General features: G+C 31.4%; 1 protein-coding gene across 1 annotated transcript in view; it reads left to right on the top strand.

Moving 5' to 3' along the window:
* Ipk1 (Inositol phosphate kinase 1) overlaps nucleotides 1–15,040 on the top strand; it is a 389,218-nt gene extending 374,178 nt beyond the window's left edge. The window contains exons 11-13 of the mRNA XM_075312226.1: nucleotides 5,753–6,386; nucleotides 14,351–14,577; nucleotides 14,656–15,040. Coding sequence (XP_075168341.1) covers nucleotides 5,753–6,386; nucleotides 14,351–14,577; nucleotides 14,656–14,806 — 1,012 coding nt within the window. The 3' untranslated portion in view covers nucleotides 14,807–15,040. The remainder of the gene's footprint in view (nucleotides 1–5,752; nucleotides 6,387–14,350; nucleotides 14,578–14,655) is intronic.
* Nucleotides 15,041–19,549: the final 4,509 nt, after the last annotated feature.

Genomic DNA, 19,549 nt, shown 5'->3' with positions numbered 1-19,549 from the left:
ATTTTGTAACTTTTTTCTGTGGAAAATTTTGTCACAATTTTATTTATATACAAAATTTTGTCAAAATTTTATTTCTATACAAAATTTTGCCAAAATTTTATTTTTATAGAAAACTTTCTCAAAATTTTATTTCTATACAAAATTTTGTCAAAATTTTATTTCTATACTAAATTTTGTCAAAATTTTATTTCTATAGAAAATTTTCTCAAAATGTTATTTCTATAGAAATACAAAAGAATACAAAATTTTGTCAAAATTTAATTTTTGTAGAAAATTTTGTCAAAATTTAATTTTTGTAGAAAATGTTCTCAAAATTTTATTTCTATAGAAAATCAAAATTTTATTTCTATAGAAAATTTTATCAAAATTTCATTTCTATAGAAAATTTTGTCAAAAGTTTATTTCTATACAAAATTTTGTCAAATTTTTATTTCTATACAAAATTTTGTTAAAATTTTATTTCTATAAAAAAGTTTGTCAAAATTTTTTTTCTGTACAAAATTTTGTCAAAATTTTATTTCTATAGAAAATTTTGTCAAAATTTTATTTCTATAGAAAATTGTGTCAAAATTTTATTCCTATGGAAAATTTTGTCAAAATTTTATTTTTATAGAAAATTTTCTGAAAATTTTATTTCTATAGAAAATTTTTTAATTTTTTTCTATACAGAATTTTTTCAAAATTTTATTTCTATACAAAATGTTGTATTTTTTTTTTCTGTAGAAAGTTTTGTCAACATTTTATTTTTATACACAATTTTGTCAAAATTTTATTTTTATAGACAATTTTGTCACAATTTTATTTCTATAGAAAATTTTGTAAATTTTTTTCTGTAGACAGTTTTGTCATAATTTTAAACTACAAAATTTTTTATCTATATAGATAATTTTTTCAAAATTGTATTTCTATATAGAACATTTTGTCAAGGAACTCTGAACTCGCATTTTGATGTCTACAGCATTTGGAAGACGTCCACCAGTCTTTTGGTGTTGTGGTACGAAATCTTGAGCTTATTGCAGCTTGCTGGATTATTATTATTATTATTTTTGTTTTCAAAAAAATTTTCAAAAATGTATTGTGGATTTTTGTGAGGAATTTAAATTTAAATTGTAGATTTTTGGGGACGAAAACATCATAATTTGGGGACAATAAACAGAAAAATACTGGAAACACTGCAACGAACCACTAAAGCAATCGACCAACTCAACCAACCAACCAATGTTAACCAAATAGACTCTGCTACTCTCTGCAACTGAACTAAAGTGAATTTTGTGTTGGTATTGGTATTGGAATGTTGAATGTTTGATTCGACCACCAAAAAACAAAAAATAAAAAAATAAAGAATATATTGGGATGATTGTAAACCCATGAACCCAATTGCATTGGAATCGAGCAATATTTATACAAGTGTGACACATGTACTCGTGTATGCAAAAACCTAAGGAAATAAATGTTATTGACTTAACAGAAATAATAACAACAAGCACACATATGCCACAAGGCGGGTGGAGACACGAGCAGTAGCAGCACCAATGTCAGCTGTGAGCTGACATTGGTGCATTGGAAACGCTAACAATAAAGCAGTGGATGTCGGGAAATTTTTCTAAATTTGAATTCGTTAAAAAAATATGTTTACAAGTTTTATAATATAAAATAATGATTATTACACAAAAACTTCTTCTAATATACCATTTTTTAGTTAATTAAAATTTTGTTCAAGTTAATTTTATTTAATTAAGGTTAGGTTAGATTGTCTTTTGCCTTATGGAATGGGTTAGGTAAGGTACAGGGTGGTTGATATGCATTGACTGTCAGATTTATTCCGGTGACAGCTCATTTTATTGTTTACACGCTTACAAACGCATGTGGATTTATTGCATTCATAAATAAAATGTTTCGTGATAGAATTCAAGAGTTATAGTCGGTTTATTTTATATTCGGCTGGAAAACCACAAGCTGCTATTGTTGGAATCCTCCAGCATTTAAATGTGAAAAAAGGTGCATAAAACGGTTACAACACCAGGAGTTATCCAAAAAGTGAAGGTCACATTTGATCGAAATCCTCGCCGCAATGGTAACATACTTGCTCGTGAGCTGAACATATCGCGAGAACGAATGGAACACATACGAGGGTAGACTTTTATATATCCATATTAGAGAAAAATGTAATCCATCGAAAATAGTTTTATCGAAGGACTTTCGCCACTCTAAAACATACATTCTGAACGCATCAATTGCTTCTTCAGGTGTCGAAAAACCTTGACGTCTCTTTTTATTTTTTACGTACATGAGTTAAAAGAAGTCGGGACTATACGACGGATGATCCATCAAATCCAGGTTTTGAGTGCTCAGAAATTTAGTTATCGTGAGGAGCTTTTCGTTCCAGCAAAAAAAATGGAAGTTGTTCCACAAACATTTCTTATAAAGTGCATCCCGGAATCCCCCATCAATTTTTTCCACTTCCTTTTGAACAAGTTTTAGAAAGTACGGAATTAGGCCATTTTAAGTGCAAATGTAAGTTTTGGACAATTAAATTTCATAAAAAAGATAAAAAATCGGTTAAAAAAATAATAATAATAAATAAAAAAATCATCCCCGCTGGGATTTGAACCTGGAGCTATTCGTTCCAGCAAAAAAAAGAGCATTTCTTTTAAAGTGCATCCCGGAATCCCCCATCAATTTTTTTCCACTTCCTTTTGGAGAAGTTTTAGAAAGTACGGAATTAGGCCATTTTAAGTGCAAATGTAAGTTTTGGACAATTAAATTTCATAAAAAAGATAGAAAGTCGGTAAAAAAATAATAATAAAAAATAAAAAATCATCCCCGCATGGATTTGAATCTACGCCGTTTTACTTTTTCACTTACAAGGAAGTTCTGTTGAGAAGATTTAGCAAACTACCATAATTTTAATTTTTTTTTTTTGATTTTTAATGGAAAAAAATAAATTTATACAAAAATATATGCCAAAAAAAACATACAAAATGGATATTAGATGGATATTATGCACTATAATTATAAGACATTGTCTTGCTGTGTAGAAATATACAAATAAATAAATAAATAAAATAAAAATAAAAACGAAACGAATATTGAATAAAAAATTGCCGCTGGTGAGGTTTGAATAGTAGCAATTAACTTTTTAATTTGATCAATAAATTTTTTAATTGACTGTCAATTAATTTTTTAATTGTTACTATCATTACTGTGATTGAAGACATTTCAATTAAAAAATTAATTAGATCAATTAATTTTGTGATTGAATCAGAAAAAATAGCGTTTGTGGCTGAGTGTGCTAAGGCATTCTGTTATGGTGCCAACAGACCCAGGTTCAACACCCGGTGGAAGCGATCAATTCAATTCGTAAAAAATAGATAATAGGAAAATAAAAATGTAACAAAAATACTGATAAAAATAAAAACAGAAATTTGAAAAAATATTTTTTTTAAATTTCTTCATCCAAATGAACTTCTAAAGCACAACTTCTAAAGCAATGCAAAAGATCTAAAAATGGAGTACTTCCATCCTATGACATGCCCACCTAAAATTCATTAAAAATAATCCAAGTTTGCACTACTTCCAGTCCAAGTTTGCACTACTTCCAAATTGGGGATCCACACTACTTTTTTGGAAGCTCTTGTTTGTTGGGGTCTTCAGCGGTGGGTTTTCTTGGAAGTCAACTGGCAAACAAATGATTGTGTACACCTCAGAATTGACTGTTCTAGTGGTTGATTTTTGACGACCACCACTAAATTCAAAAGTGAACCTCGGTTGGATACACCGTACCATCCATAAAAGCTAGTTATTGACGGAGCCTAATAGCCAAAAGTTCAATTAAATTCATAGATGCACTATTGTTGAGTTAATACACGTGGAAAGAAACATGTCAAGCTTTACGGTAGAGGTGTCATATGGTAGATTGTCACACTAGGATTGCCCAAACCCGAAAAATGAACTTGGACTAATATGAATAATAATGAAGTTCCAAAAAGTGCAAGATTTTGCCGATGCACAAGTTAGACTGGAAAGGAACTGGAAAGGACTGGACACAAAATCGGCCAGTTATCGAATTTGGTTTTCTTTGATAAGAAGCTTATCCATTCCCATGTTAAGCCATACCAAATTCGATGTTGGCCAGAATTGATTGATTGATTGACTTTTGGAAGTAAAATTGTATTTTTGGAACGGCTTCGAAAATGTGATGTGGATCTTTTTAAGCCGATAAATTTAAGAGAAGTTGAAAGTCGCTATATAGAAAGCCGAAGTTTCAATGACCACGAACGACAAAAGTGGTCCTTCGAATAGTCGAAAGATCAAATTTTGCGAAATCTGAAAAAGTCGAAATGTCGATTATATCAAAAGTTGAAAATTGAAAAATACGAAAAGGGGGACTATTTGAAATTTAGAAAAAATCGATAAGTTCCTACAATCTATGAGCCTCAAAAGCGTTTTTTTAAATCGATTTATGTTTGATCCATAAGGAAGTGTAAATTAAACAGTTGTAACAGACTGACCAATCAAAGTAATCTCCATCGCTAGCCACTATTTTCCCATTTTTCTGGCAACATGTGTATTCCGAGTCAAAAAGGCGACTCGTATTTTGAATGGAATCGACGCAATTTTTGGCTTCTTCATAAGAACGAAAATGCTAAGCAGCCAGGTCGTACTTCATCGATTGGAACAAGTGGTCAATATATGGCGGGTGGGGTAGGTCTTCGCATTTGAGAGTTTCCAAATATGTTTTTACGGGTTTTGCTCAGCGTTATCTTGCTGCAAAATTACTTGTTGTGTTTTTCCAAATTTTGAGGTCCTACCAAATACACAGCATAGATTAGGTGAGGTATAGTAACAGCCCGACATTTCAAGCTTACTTAGTATATTCAGTCTATTATGATCTCACATTGGTGAACTTCTCTCTTATCAAAGAGTGCTACCCGATTCTATTTCAAGTTCAAGGACAAGGGACCTGCTTCTTACAGCCGAGTCCGAATGGCGTTTTACATTACTGTGAAATCACTTAGAGAAGTTTGTAGCACTCAGAAATTTTACTAGCATTACTGAGAGGGGATAAGCCAACGCTGAAAAACTTTTTGGTATTTGGACGAATCTGGGTTGAACCTACAACCCTTTTGTATACAAGACAGCTCCCATTATACAGCATAAGCTTCTTACCATGGATATTTGGCTTTGCCGTCGAGGTTGAGGCATGACCGGGCTAACCACATGGTTATTTTCGCTTGGAACCTTTCCTTTTTTGCCTTTGGAGCAATTTTTCGCAAATCCCCTTTCGACGTCATTCGCCTTCAAGTCATACGATACCAAATTTCCTTTGCTTTTCAATCATTCCCAATAGTTTCAATCGATGGGAAATGACTTAGCTATGTGGCCAGTTTTTCGAACAATTTGGCAAGTCCTTCTTGTATTTGAGACAAGTTCTAATCGACTAATGCCTCCAATTAAGCCTCTTCAAACGTCATTGGCTTCCATGCCTGCATTATTAACATGCACTTCCCACCTAGTTGTTTTACACGGTACACCCTATTATTTAAATGTTTATGCGAAAATATTGTCATTCGATGGCAGCTGCAAAATATTCCCACTATTTAACAATTTACTTTGATGACAAAAAAAAAACACAGAAAATATTAAATCCTGCTAGCATATTTGCTTTACGTATGGTCCTATTTAATTCAATTTATCCACAGTTAAATGCCACATTTTCCGATTTGTTTCTGTTTTTTTTTTCTTCTTGCAGTGACAAAGTGCAGATTATAAAGCATCTGTTGGTGACATCACTCTTGAGGGACTTTGAACAAGATGAGCAAAACACCCCAGCAACTGCCGCTGCAAATGAAGAGGATATTGTTTATGGAGAAGTTAAAATGTCAAAGGCGGCTCGCAAAGGGGTCAAGGCAAAAAATCGGGAAGAACAAAATGTTTCTGATGCAGACGGATGTTGTTGCTCTGTTGATGGCACTGAATATGGTGAATGTCATGTCAGTGTCAGTCTCAGTAAAAAACAAAAAATCAACATTAGTTTGGGTGCTGCAACAACATCACTGACATCATCATCATCACCATCAACAACGGAAAACGAAACGGAAGCGGAATTGGTTGCAACGAAAGTTAAAACAACTTTCACTAATACCACCACGAATACTACCACAAACCTAAACGTTTTCACTCAAACACCCACTACCTCAAATACCCAAGTTAGACCGGATGCAAAGCCCTCTGTATGGATATCCTCTGGTTCTGGGTATTGTAGTCCTACATCCCATCCTGTAGCCAGTGATGTCTCTGTTGGACAAATGAATAAACCGGAAATGCTGAGCTTACCAAAAAATTGTGTCTTACAAAAAATTCTATATTTACAGTTGTTGGCCAAGGTGAGTAAAGCTTTGCTTTTTAACACCGCACTCAGTCACTCACACATTCACATACACCTCTGGTATTTCCGTAAGCGTTCACACAAACACTTTCCCTCATTCACACATTGCAAAAAACGACTGCTTAAAAAGGACTATGAAATAGCAATGTCAGAGTATAGAAAAAAATATTACAAAAAAAAAAAGAAAAATCGTAGAAATGTTAAAAACACAAAAAGTGCATCCATCATTCATAGTCAAGGTTTGAGGAAATATTTGGCTTAGCTTAATAAGGGGATGGACGTAGAGACTTGAATTGTTTTTCTGCTGTTTTTTTATACCCACCACCATAGAATGGTGACGGGGGTATAATAAGTTTGTCATTCCGTTTGTAACGCATCGAAATATCGATTTCCGACTATATAAAGTATATATATTCTTGATCAGGGAGAAATTCTAAGACGATATAGCCATGTCCGTCTGTCCGTCTGTCTGTCTGTCTGTTGTAATCACGCTACAGTCTTCAATAATAAAGCACTCGTGCTGAAATTTCGCACAAACTTGTCTTTCGTCTGCAGGCAGGTCAAGTTCGAAGATGGGCTATATCGGTCCAAGTTTTGATATAGTCCCCATATAAACCGACCTCCCGATTTGGGGTCTTGGGCTTATAAAAACCTTAGTTTCTATCCAATTCGCCTGAAATTGGAAATCTAAAGGTATTTTAGCACCACAAAGAGGTGTGCTAAAATTGGTGAGTATCGGTCCAGGTTTTGGTATATCCCCCATATAGACCGATTTCCCGATTTTATTTCTTGGGCTTCTAGAATCCGTAGTTATTATCCAATTTGGTTGAAATTTGAAATCTAGAGGTATTTTAGGACCATAAAGAGGTGTGCTAAAATTGGTGAGTATCGGTCCAGGTTTTCGTATATCCCCCATATAGACCGATCTCCCGATTTTATTTCTTGGGCTTCTAGAATCCGTAGTTTTTATCCAATTTGCTTGAAATTGGAAATCTAGAGGTATTTTAGAACAATAAAGAGGTGTGCCGAAAATGGTGAGTATCGGTCCATGTTTTGGTATAGCTATCAGATAGACCGATCTCCCGATATTACTTTTTGGGCTTCTAGAAACCGTAATTGTTGTCCACTTTGCCTGAAATCGAAAATCTGGAGGTTTTTAGGAATACAAATAGGTGTGCAAGAAATGATTTTATTTTTTAGGTTTCTGGAATCCGTAGTTTTTATCCAATTTGTCTGAAATGAGAAATCTACAGGTATTTTAGGACCTTAAATATGAGAGCCGAAAATGGCGTGTATTGGTCCATGTTTTGGTTTATATCCCAAATAGACCGATCTCCCGATTTTACTTCTTGGGCTTTTAGAAACCATAGTTTTTATCAAATTTGCATGAAATTTTTAATCTAGAAGTATTGTAGGAACATAAAGAGGTGTGCCGAAAATGGTGAATATCGGTCCATGTGTACTGATAATGAAAATAGCTTAAAACTGAATTATAGTTTCCAGATTTTACATCTGGTAATCTACAGATTAGGGATCTATAGTAGAAACCAATAATCGATTTTTCGACTTTTCGATTATTGACTTTTAATCGAAAATCGATTTTCGATTATTTTTACCAATCAAAATTCGAATATTCGATTTTTCATAATCGAATTTCATAGAAATAATGACTATACAAAATAATCAATTTTATGAAATCTATTTGTCTTTTTTCGAGTGTTGTCAACAATAGTTGGTATGAAATGACAAAAATTAGTGTTCTGGTCAAACGTGTTAATTTTTTTAATTTGTTTATTATATTTGTAAGAGGTTCAATATAAAATTTTTAACATGTACAAATCATTTATCATTATTTCCCAAAATTATTAAGTGTCGCCCCAAATTTGTGACCTTGTTTCATTCCTGGGGCCCTATTGCAAACGGTATAAATTGGAGGAAATTGAAATCACAAAGGATTCATTTCCACCACTTTGATATTTTATTTAATCAAATCAGAATTTTTATTCTTATTGGTAATAGAATTCCTTACATCTAGGCACATTTCAATTTAATTTAAACCAATGAATAAAACATTAAAATCGATTTGTGAAAATCAAAATTAAAAAAATAGTTGAAAATCTAAAATCTGTATTGGATCGTCAAAATTAAAAATTAGTCGAAAATCTAAAAACGATTTTGCGATTATTTTTAGGTTGATAATCGATTTCGATTTTTTTAGATTTTCATGCCAATATTCGAATAATCGATTAATCGATTTTCGATTTATAGATCCCTACTACAGATGTTAGATTTTAAATCAAGGCGTTATTTCATTTTCATTTCATTTGCACACGATGTTTATGATTCCTCTAAAACTCAAACAAATATGGTTCTTATAAATCCAGAATCTGATCTAGTCTTCATAGGTAAAATCTTTGAATTTATCTTCGGGAAGTGTACTGGTTGAACTGATCTGCTTGTCACAAATCCCCCTGAAATTTTCACAGGAAACTATAATATTTGATTCATGGTGGTGGGTATTTAAGGTTCGGCCCGGCCGAACTTACTGCTTTATATACTTGTTTTTTGATCATATGATGCTCTTACCTTTGGTGAAATGAACACATCCAAAATTGTAGTACAGCAGAACTAGGTGATTTTTCACTTTTCCCTCACTAAATCCTAACGGATGAAGACAAAGAATACCGAAATGGCAGGGAATTGAGAAAAAAAAATTACTTGACTTAAAAAACATTGCCACATGATGGTCAAGGGATTTGGTTAAGTGATTTTTGAACACAATAACCAAACGAAAAATGAAACTTGAAAAAATCAGCGCCAAGAAAAAATCGCATGGACGTGTTACACAGACTTACAGGTTCCTTAATGTATTTCAGTTCTAAGAAAGAATTTTAGATTAATGCCAACATAATTTGTGATTGTAATGAGAATCAAAAAAGTTGAAGTCACCTTTTTGTAAAATTTACAATCGATTTTGGATTTGTTTTTTGAGGGGACCTCTTTATAGCCGATTCCGAACGGCGTTCCATATTGCGGTGAAACCGCTTAGAGAAGCTTTGAAACCCCAGAAAACTCACCAGCATTACTGAGAAATTTTGGCAAAATCTTCTAGGGAAAAAAATGTTGAGAAAATTTTCTATAGAAATAAAATTTTGACTAAATTTTCTATAGAAATAAAATTTTGACTAAATTTTCTATAGAAATAAAATTTTAGCAAAATTTTCTATAGAAATAAAATTTTGACAAAATTTTCTATAGAAATACAATTTTGACAAAATTTCCTATAGAAATTTTCTGTAGAAATTTTGACAAAATTTTCTATAGAAATAAAATTTTTATAAAATATTCTATAACAAGTATATACAGCAATAAGTTCGGCCGGGCCGAATCTTAAATACCCACCACCATGAAGCAAATATTAGGGTTTCCCTTGAAATTTCAGGAGGGCTTGAGGACTTGAGGACACTTCCCGAAGAAAAATATAGAGATTTCACCTATGAGGACTATATCAGATTCTGGATTTATAAGAAACATTTTTGTTTGAGTTTTAGATGAATCATTAACATCTCCTGTAAGTGTGCAAGAAAATTATAAAATAACGTCTTGATTTGAAATCTTAAATCTGTAGATTTTCACCCGGGAAGTAAAATCTGGAAATTTTACATTGAGTTTCAAGCAAGTGCGCCTTCTAAACCCTCAAGAAGTGAAGACGGTCTATATGGAGGCATTACCAAATGGACCGATAAAAACTTAATCCGATACACGTTTTTGTGAGTCTAAAATACCAGAATATTTACAATTTCAGGCAAATCGGATAAAAACTACGGTTTCTAGAAACCCAAGGGGTTAAATCGGGAGATCGTTCTTATGAGGGCTATACTAAAATATGGACCGATACTCACCGTTTTCAGCACACCTCTTTATGGCCCGAAAATACCTCTAGATTTCCAATTTCAGGCAAATTGGATAAAAACTTCGGATTCTAGAAGCCCAAGAACTAAAATCGGGATATCGGTCTATATGGGGGCTATACCAAAACATGGACCGATGCTCACCATTTGTGGCACACCTCTTTATGGTCCTAAAATACCTATAAATTTACAATTTTAGGCAAATTGTATATAAACTACGGATTCTATAAACCCAAGATGTAAAATTGGGAGATCGGTCTATATGGGGGCTATACCAAAACATGAAATGATACGGACCATTTTCGGCACACCTTTTGATGGTCCTCAAGTACCTCTAGATTTTCAATTTTAGGCAAATTGGATAAAAACTACGGTTTCTATAAGCCCAAGACCCCAAATCGGGAGGTCGGTTTATATGGGGACCATACCAAAACATGGAGCGATGCTCACTATTTTTGGCACACCTCTTTACGGTGCTAAAGTACCTCTCGATTTCCAATTTCAGGTAAATTGGATAAAATCTGCGGTTTCTATAAGCCCAAGAAATAAAATCGAGAGATCGGTCTATATGGGGGCTATACCAAAACATGGACCGATACTCACCATTTTTGGCACACCTCTTTATGGTCATAAAATACCTCTAGATTTAAAATTTCAGGCAAGTTGAATAAAAACTTCGATTTCTATAAGCCCAAGACCCCAAATCGGGAGGTCGGTTTATATGGGGACTATATCAAAACCTGGACCGATATACCCCATCTTCGAACTTGACCTGCCTGCAGACAAAAGATGAGTTTGTGTAAAATTTCAGCACGATTGCTCCATTATTGAAGACTGTAGCGTGATTACAACAGACAGCCAGACAGACAGACAGATAGACAGACAGACGGACAGACGGACATCGTTATATCGTCTTAGAATTTCTCCCTGATCAAGAATATATATACTTTATATAGTCGGAAATCGATATTTCGATGTGTGGTGGGTATAAAAATATAGCTTTGACAAAATCTTCTATAGAAATAAAATTTTGATAAAATTTTCTATAGAAATAAAATTTTGACAAAATTTTCTATAGAAGTAAAATTTTTGCAAAATCTTCTACAGAACTATAATTATGATGAAATTTTCTATAACAATGTAATTTTGACAAAAGTTCGAAAAAGTTGAAGTCGCCTTTTCGTAAACTTTAAAATCGATTTTGGATTTTTTTTTGAGGGGACCTCCTTATAGCCGATTCTGAACGGCGTTCCACATTGCGGTGAAACCGCTTAGAGAAGCTTTGAAACCCCAGAAACCAACCAACCAACATTACTGAGAAATTTTGACAAAATCTTCTACAGAAAAAAATGTTGAGAAAATTTTCGTTAGAAATAAAATGTTGACAAAATTTTTTAAGAAATAAAATTTTGAGAAAATTTTCTATAGAAATAAAATTTTGACAACATTTTCTATAGAAATACAATTTTTACAAAATTTTCTATAGAAATAAAATTTTGACAAAATTTTCTATAGAAATAAAATTTTGACAAAATTTTCTATAAAAATAAAATTTTGAAAAAAATCTTCTATAGAAATAAAATTTTGACAAAATTTTTTATAAAAATAAAATTGTGACAAAATTTTCCATAAAAATAAAATTTTGACAATATTTTCTACAAAAATAAAACTTTGACAAAATTTTATTTCTATAGAAAATTTTGTCAATTTTCAAATTTCTATAGAAATAAAATTTTTACAAAATTTTCTATAGAAATTAAATTTCCACAAAATATTCTGTAGAAATAAAATTTTGACAGAATTTTCTATAGAAATAAAATTTTGACAAAATATTCTGTAGAAATAACAATTTGACAAATTTTTCTATAGAAATAAAATTATTGACAAAATCTTCTATAGAAATAAAATGTTGACAAAGTTTTCTACAGAAATAAAATATTGACAAAATTTTTTTATTGAAATAAAATTTTGTCAAAAATTTCTATAGAAATACAATTTTGACAAAATTTTCTATAGAAATAAAATTTTGACAAAATTTTCTATAGAAATAAAATTTTGACAAAATTTTCTATAGAAATAAAATTTTGACAAAATTTTCTATAGAAATAAAATTTTGACAAAATATTCTGTAGAAATAAAATTTTGACAAAATTTTTAGAGAAATAAAATTTTGACAAAATATTATATAGAAATAAAATTTTGTCAAATTTTTCTATAGAAATAAACTATTGACAAAATATTCTGTAGAAATAATATTTTGACAAAGTAATAGAAATAAAATTTTGACAAAATTTTCTAAAATATTAAATAAAATAAAATTTTGATAAAATTTTCTATAGAAATAAAATTGTGACAAAAATAATTTTGACGAAATTTTATATAAAAATATAAGTTTGAAAAAATTTTCTATGTTCTATATATATATATGAAAAAAATTTTAAAAATAAAATAATAAATCAATTCTTTCGAAGAAATTTGATTTAAATTTGCTACATTTTTTGGTAAAATTTTCTTTTAATTTAATTAGATGATTTTTGATACCAGTGGCAATTGTGGGTCCAATACAAATTCGACATAACCGAGGAAAATGTTGACAAAATTTTTTAAGAAATAAAATTTTGAGAAAATTTTCTATAGAAATAAAATTTTGACAAAATTTTCTATAGAAATAAAATTTTGAGAAAATTTTCTATAAAAATAAAATTTTGAAAAAAATCTTCTATAGAAATAAAATTTTGACAAAATTTTCTATAAAAATAAAATTGTGACAAAATTTTCTATAAAAATAAAATTTTGACAAAATTTTCTACAAAAATAAAACTTTGACAAAATTTTATTTCTATAGAAAATTTTGTCAATTTTCAAATTTCTATAGAAATAAAATTTTTACAAAATTTTCTATAGAAATAAAATTTCCACAAAATATTCTGTAGAAATAAAATTTTGACAGAATTTTCTATAGAAATAAAATTTTGACAAAATATTCTGTAGAAATAACAATTTGACAAATTTTTCTATAGAAATAAAATTATTGACAAAATCTTCTATAGAAATAAAATGTTGACAAAGTTTTCTACAGAAATAAAATATTGACAAAATTTTTTTATTGAAATAAAATTTTGTCAAAAATTTCTATAGAAATACAATTTTGACAAAATTTTCTATAGAAATAAAATTTTGACAAAATTTTCTATAGAAATAAAATTTTGACAAAATTTTCTAAAGAAATAAAATTTTGACAAAATATTCTGTAGAAATAAAATTTTGACAAAATTTTTAGAGAAATAAAATTTTGACAAAATATTATATAGAAATAAAATTTTGTCAAATTTTTCTATAGAAATAAACTTTTGACAAAATATTCTGTAGAAATAATATTTTGACAAAGTAATAGAAATAAAATTTTGACAAAATTTTCTATAATATTAAATAAAATAAAATTTTGATAAAATTTTCTATAGAAATAAAATTGTGACAAAAATAATTTTGACGAAATTTTATATAAAAATATAAGTTTGAAAAAATTTTCTATGTTCTATATATATATATGAAAAAAATTTTAAAAATAAAATAATAAATCAATTCTTTCGAAGAAATTTGATTTAAATTTGCTACATTTTTTGGTAAAATTTTCTTTTAATTTAATTAGATGATTTTTGATACCAGTGGCAATTGTGGGTCCAATACAAATTCGACATAACCGAGGAAGTTTGTTTGTCTATTTCACTCGATTAAATAAAGAAAAAAAGAAGATTTGGATGATTATGATAAAAGAGAGAGACAATTCTCGACTTTTGTAGACCTTTTTGGATCATATGTTGTCTCCAGTTCTAATAAATAGCTTATCTATGTAGGTGACCATTAAATCTCTATAGATTTTCTGTAGAAGAACTGAGAACTGAGAACCGATTTTAATTATTAACAAATAGATTTACAAATTCCTAATTTTAAATAAATATCAAATTTTTTCCTGTAGTCCAGTGCTTTCATCATTTCCACTTTTAATTTACTTAACTTCACTTTCTTAACTTTCGCATCCCTCATTCCACAGCAACATTTGCCCTACATGCTTGAGCATAAATACCAAAACAATAAGGAAAAATCCTATGGCATTCTAAATGGTCTTCTAACGAAATTTGCCAATGCAAAAGAAAAGAAATTTGAAATTTCTCAATTGAGTCCAGAAGAACAATATCTTTTGGCAGCAACTTCCATGGATTGTTCAGTGATGATAGCATTTCGTCAAGTGCCCAATGAAGAAAACCCACAACATAAGAGGTAATCGTATTATATTTTTCAATAAAAATTTTAAGTAAATAAAACTAAAGCTTTTTATGGATATTTTTCTAATTTTAGCTTCTTCCACAATGACCCCCATATGATTTGTATAAATGGTCAATATTTCATATGTAAAATCACTTTATTGGATTTGGATCCGAAGCCAGATTCACATTTTGCCAAATATGTTAAACAAACAAAGGAAATATTGCTCGCAATGCCCAAGTGAAGGAATTATACACACAGTGTTTTTTTTTTCTAAGAATATATAACTGGTATGAAAACTAATTTGCATAATCATAAAATTGAGAATACATATAAAATAAAATTTTAAATGAACTGTAAATTCTTAGAAAAAATTTGCATAATAGTTTACTTTTTTTTAAGGAATAAAAATGTTCACACTGAAAATTCAATTAAATTTCAAAGCAAAGTTACAATAAAAGTGTGAATTTTTTTAAAAGTATCTTTTAATTAAAATCAAAAAAGCTTATCCTTTTGAACTATTTTATATGAAGTTTTACTTAAAAAAATTTTTATAAATAAATTAAAGAAAACGTAGGGTGAAAAAGTTCTAATCTAATGTATGCCAAATTTGTATAGCCAAAATCCATATCTAAATATAAAGAAAATTGTTTGGACCCAAATATTTTGACTACTTAAGAATTTTGTGGATGGATTCCAAGACAGAGACACGACTTTTTCAAAACATGGATGTATTTAAAGAAGCAATTCAACTTTAAATCTGGGCCCTATATATTTAGAAGCTCTCATTTATCGAATTTTCCATTTTATTTTCGGTGTATATTAACAAACACAACACTGAAAAACATATTTACATGATATTAAACCCAAATTTTAGGATGCACAATTTACAAAATATTAAGGACAAATTTCTTTATAATAATGAAATTTTAATTAAAGTTAAGATTATATCATTGCATACATTTTTATACCCTCCACCATAGGATGGGGGTATATTAACTTTGTCATTCCGTTTGTAACACATCGAAATATTGCCCTAAGACCCCATAGAGTATATATATTCTGGGTCGTGGTGAAATTCTGAGTCGATCTGAGCATGTCCGTCCGTCCGTCCGTCCGTCTATTGAAATCAACGTAACTTCCGAACGAAACAAGCTATCGACTTGAAACTTGGCACAAGTAGTTGTGATTAATGTAGGTCGGATGGTATTGCAAATGGGCCATATCTATTCACTTTTACGTATAGCCCCCCAAATTTGGCTGGCGGATCCTCTACGAGAAGCCAATTTCATCCGATCCGGCTGAAATTTGGTACACGATATTAGTATATGGTCTCTAACAACCATGCAAAAATTGGTCCACATCGGTCCATAATTATATATAGCCCCATATAAACCGATCCCCCGATTTGGCTTGCGGAGCCTCTAAGAGAAGCAAATTTCATCCGATCCGGCTGAAATTTGGTACATGGTGTTAGTATATGGTCCCTAACAAAAATTGGTCCACATTGGTCCATAATTATATATAGCCCCCATATAAACCGATCCCCAGATTTGGCTTGCGGAGTCTCTAAGAGAAGCAAATTTCATTCGATCCGGCTGAAATTTGGTAAATGATGTCAGCATATAATCTCTAACAACCATGCAAAACATGGTCCACACATCGATCCATAATTATATATAGCCCCCATATAAACCGATCCCCCGATTTGGCTTGCGGAGCCTCAAAGAGAAGCAAATTTCATCCGACCCGGCTGAAATTTGGTACATGGTGCTAGTATATGGTCTCTAATGACCATGCAAAAATTGCTCCACATCGGTCCATAATTATATAGCCCCCCATATAAACCGATCACCAGATTTGACCTCCGGAGCCTCTTGGAAGACCAATATTCATCTGATTCAGTTGAAATTTGGTACGTGGTGTTAATATATGGCCTCAAACGCCCATGCTAAAATTGGTCGAAATTGGTTTATAATTATATATAGCCCCCATATACGCCGATCCCCAGATTTGACCTCCGGAGCCCCTTGGAAGAGCAAAATTCATCTGATTCGGTTGAAGTTTGGTACGTGATGTTAGTATGGTATCCAACAACCATGCTGGAATTGGTTCATATCAGTCCATAATTATATAAACCGATCCCCAGATTTGACATTTGGAGAAGCAAAATTCATCCGATCTGGTTGAACAATCATGCCAAAAATTTCATCCGACCCAGTGGAAATTTGGTACATTGTGCTAGTATATGGCCGTTAACAACCATGCCTAAATAGGTCCATATCGGTCTATAGTTATAGTATATAGCCCTCAGGTAAATCGATCCCCAATCACACAAAAATTGGTCCATATCAAGTTCATAACTGTATATAGCCCCCATATAAGCGACCCGCATATTTCAATTCTACCGTGCAAAAGTACATATCGATTCGTAATTATTTGTAGACATACCTTTTTCGTCTAAAATCTACCACGTATGGACTAACTCACAATTTAAAAAACGATGTTAAGAAGTTTTAAGATACCACAACCCAAGTAATTCGATTGTGGATGACAGTCTTTCGTAGAAGTTTCTAAGCAATCCATTTTTTTACTTGTTTTTATTAAATTTAGGACACAAATTTTGGAAATATGCCTCCCTCCGTGTTATAAAGGGTGATACGGTCAAAATTTGGTCAAGGGAAAACGCGTGTAAATCGGTGAAATCGTTTATTTAAAAAATCAAATTAAATTTCTTTTTCAAGTTCAATTAGTATAAAATTCAGGAAAAATATTCAGTTAGGCTTTCGCTTTTCCAAATCCGAATTGCCGGGCCTCACGCTTGACACCTGCCATCAGATTTTGTACAGCCACCTTTTCCACCTTCTTCGCCGCAGAAAGCCAGTTTGCCTGCTCGTCCTTAGCAGTTTTTTTGGTCTTATTTAGATTCCGCTTGACAATAGCCCAGTATTTCTCAATTGGGCGGAGCTCTGGCGTGTTGGGAGGGTTCTTGTCCTTGGGAACCACCTGCACGTTGTTGGCGGCGTACCACTCCATGGCCTTTTTACCGTAATGGCAAGATGCCAAATCCGGCCAAAACAGTACGGAACAACCGTGTTTCTTCAGTAAAGGCAGCAGACATTTATTCAAACACTCTTTCACGTAAATTTCTTGGTTGACAGTCCCGGAAGCCATGAAAATGCTGCCTTTCAAGCCACAGGTACAGATGGCTTGCCAAACCAGATATTTCTTTGCGAACTTTTACAGTTTTATGTGCTTGAAAATATCTGCTACCTTTCCCCTTCCTTTTGCCGTATAAAACTCCTGTCCCGGAAGCTGCTTGTAGTCGGATTTGACGTAGGTTTCGTCGTCCATTACCACGCAGTCAAACTTCGTCACCATCGTCGTGTACAGCCTCCGGGATCGCGCTTTGGCCGTCGTATTTTGTTTATCATCGCGATTTGGAGTCACTACCTTCTTGTAAGTCGATAGTCCGGCTCGTTTTTTGGCTCGATGCACGGTTGTAGACGATACACCCAGCTTATTTGCGGCATCTTGATTGGGTTGGGTTGGGGTTTCGCTTGAAACTACCGGCAACTCTCTTTGTCGTCTCAGCGGCTTCCGGTTTTCGATTTCCCCCCGATCCAGACTTCCTGGCTGTCGACAAACGTTCCCCAAACACTTTAATTACATTTATAACGGTTGATTTGGCAACTTTTAGCGATTTTGCCAGCTTTGCGTGCGAGTAGTTCGGATTTTCGCGATGCGCGAGCAAAATTTTGATACGCTGCTCTTCTTGCTTGGACGGCATTTTGACAACTGAAGAGTGAATTCCAAAATCAAAATAGGAGCAACATTCTACACACACACACCTTCAAAATGAAGGGTGTTCAGGTTTTTTAAATGCAAAATTGAAAGAAATACGTCAAGTTTATATTGACCAAATTTTGACCGTATCACCCTTTAGGTCGCTAAATAATTTATTTTTTTAAAGAAGCCGCATCTTTGGCTCGGCATCAATACCGAAATCCTTAAGGGAAGGTCAAAATCTATGAATCCAAATAAACTTTTTTTTTGAGTGTACTTTAAAATCCAAATTGTAATAAACATTTCGAAAAAAAAAATATTTTTTGCGATTCAAAAAAATTACATACAAAAAATAAATCTTACTCTATATTTGTAGGTTTTTTTACTTTATAAAGTAATCCACAGTTTAAAAATCTCAATTAATTTAGTGATTAATTCTTTAAATCAAAAATATTTTTTTACTATAATTAATCGAAATTCTAAATGTCTTAATATTTTATATTAATTTATAAAAAACAAAAAAGTACATCCTTTATTTTTTATTAGATGACGTAAATTATTTGTATCTTATGTAGTATAATTGCGATCGGAATTCCGCTAGATGGCGTTAGAAATATAACTTCAGACATAAAAAGTTTTGTTTGAGCAATAGAAATGAAGGCTTCTATGGAGGAGGCATAATAATCTTTTTTTCAAATGGCAACAAGTTATTCAACAAAAAGCGAATATTTGACTTGAATAGGATCATTCTATCTAAGGTAAATAAATCCTTAAATTGTATGTAAAACTGAATTTCCTTTTATACCTTTAAAGTAATAGTATTACAACTATAATTAAAAATATATTGATTAAATTTTTTTCTGTGTATGGTTTCGGATATATAATCATTGGCCTGATCGAACTTAAAGCTGTCCTTATACGGTTGCCATATATAATAGAAAATATTTTATATATAATAGAATATTTACTTATTTACATTAAGTCAATGTTAAGTTCTCAAATATATTGCTTCGATTCACTGCATATACAGATTAACTTTGCCTTGGAAATATTGCAAAGTTTTGCCAGCTATATTCCCACATGTAATTATTACAATCAATAAAAATATAAATCCATAGAAATTTCATCTCGATAAATTTCCACAGCAATACAGTAATACAATTTGTGCATATTTTAGTTTTTATTTCACAGTCTATATAAG

The sequence above is a fragment of the Haematobia irritans genome, chromosome 5 (assembly GCF_050003625.1).
Source record: "Haematobia irritans isolate KBUSLIRL chromosome 5, ASM5000362v1, whole genome shotgun sequence".
NCBI lineage: Eukaryota > Metazoa > Arthropoda > Insecta > Diptera > Muscidae > Haematobia > Haematobia irritans.
Note: the sequence above shows the minus strand (reverse complement) of the source record. Positions and strands in the feature narration are given on the sequence as shown.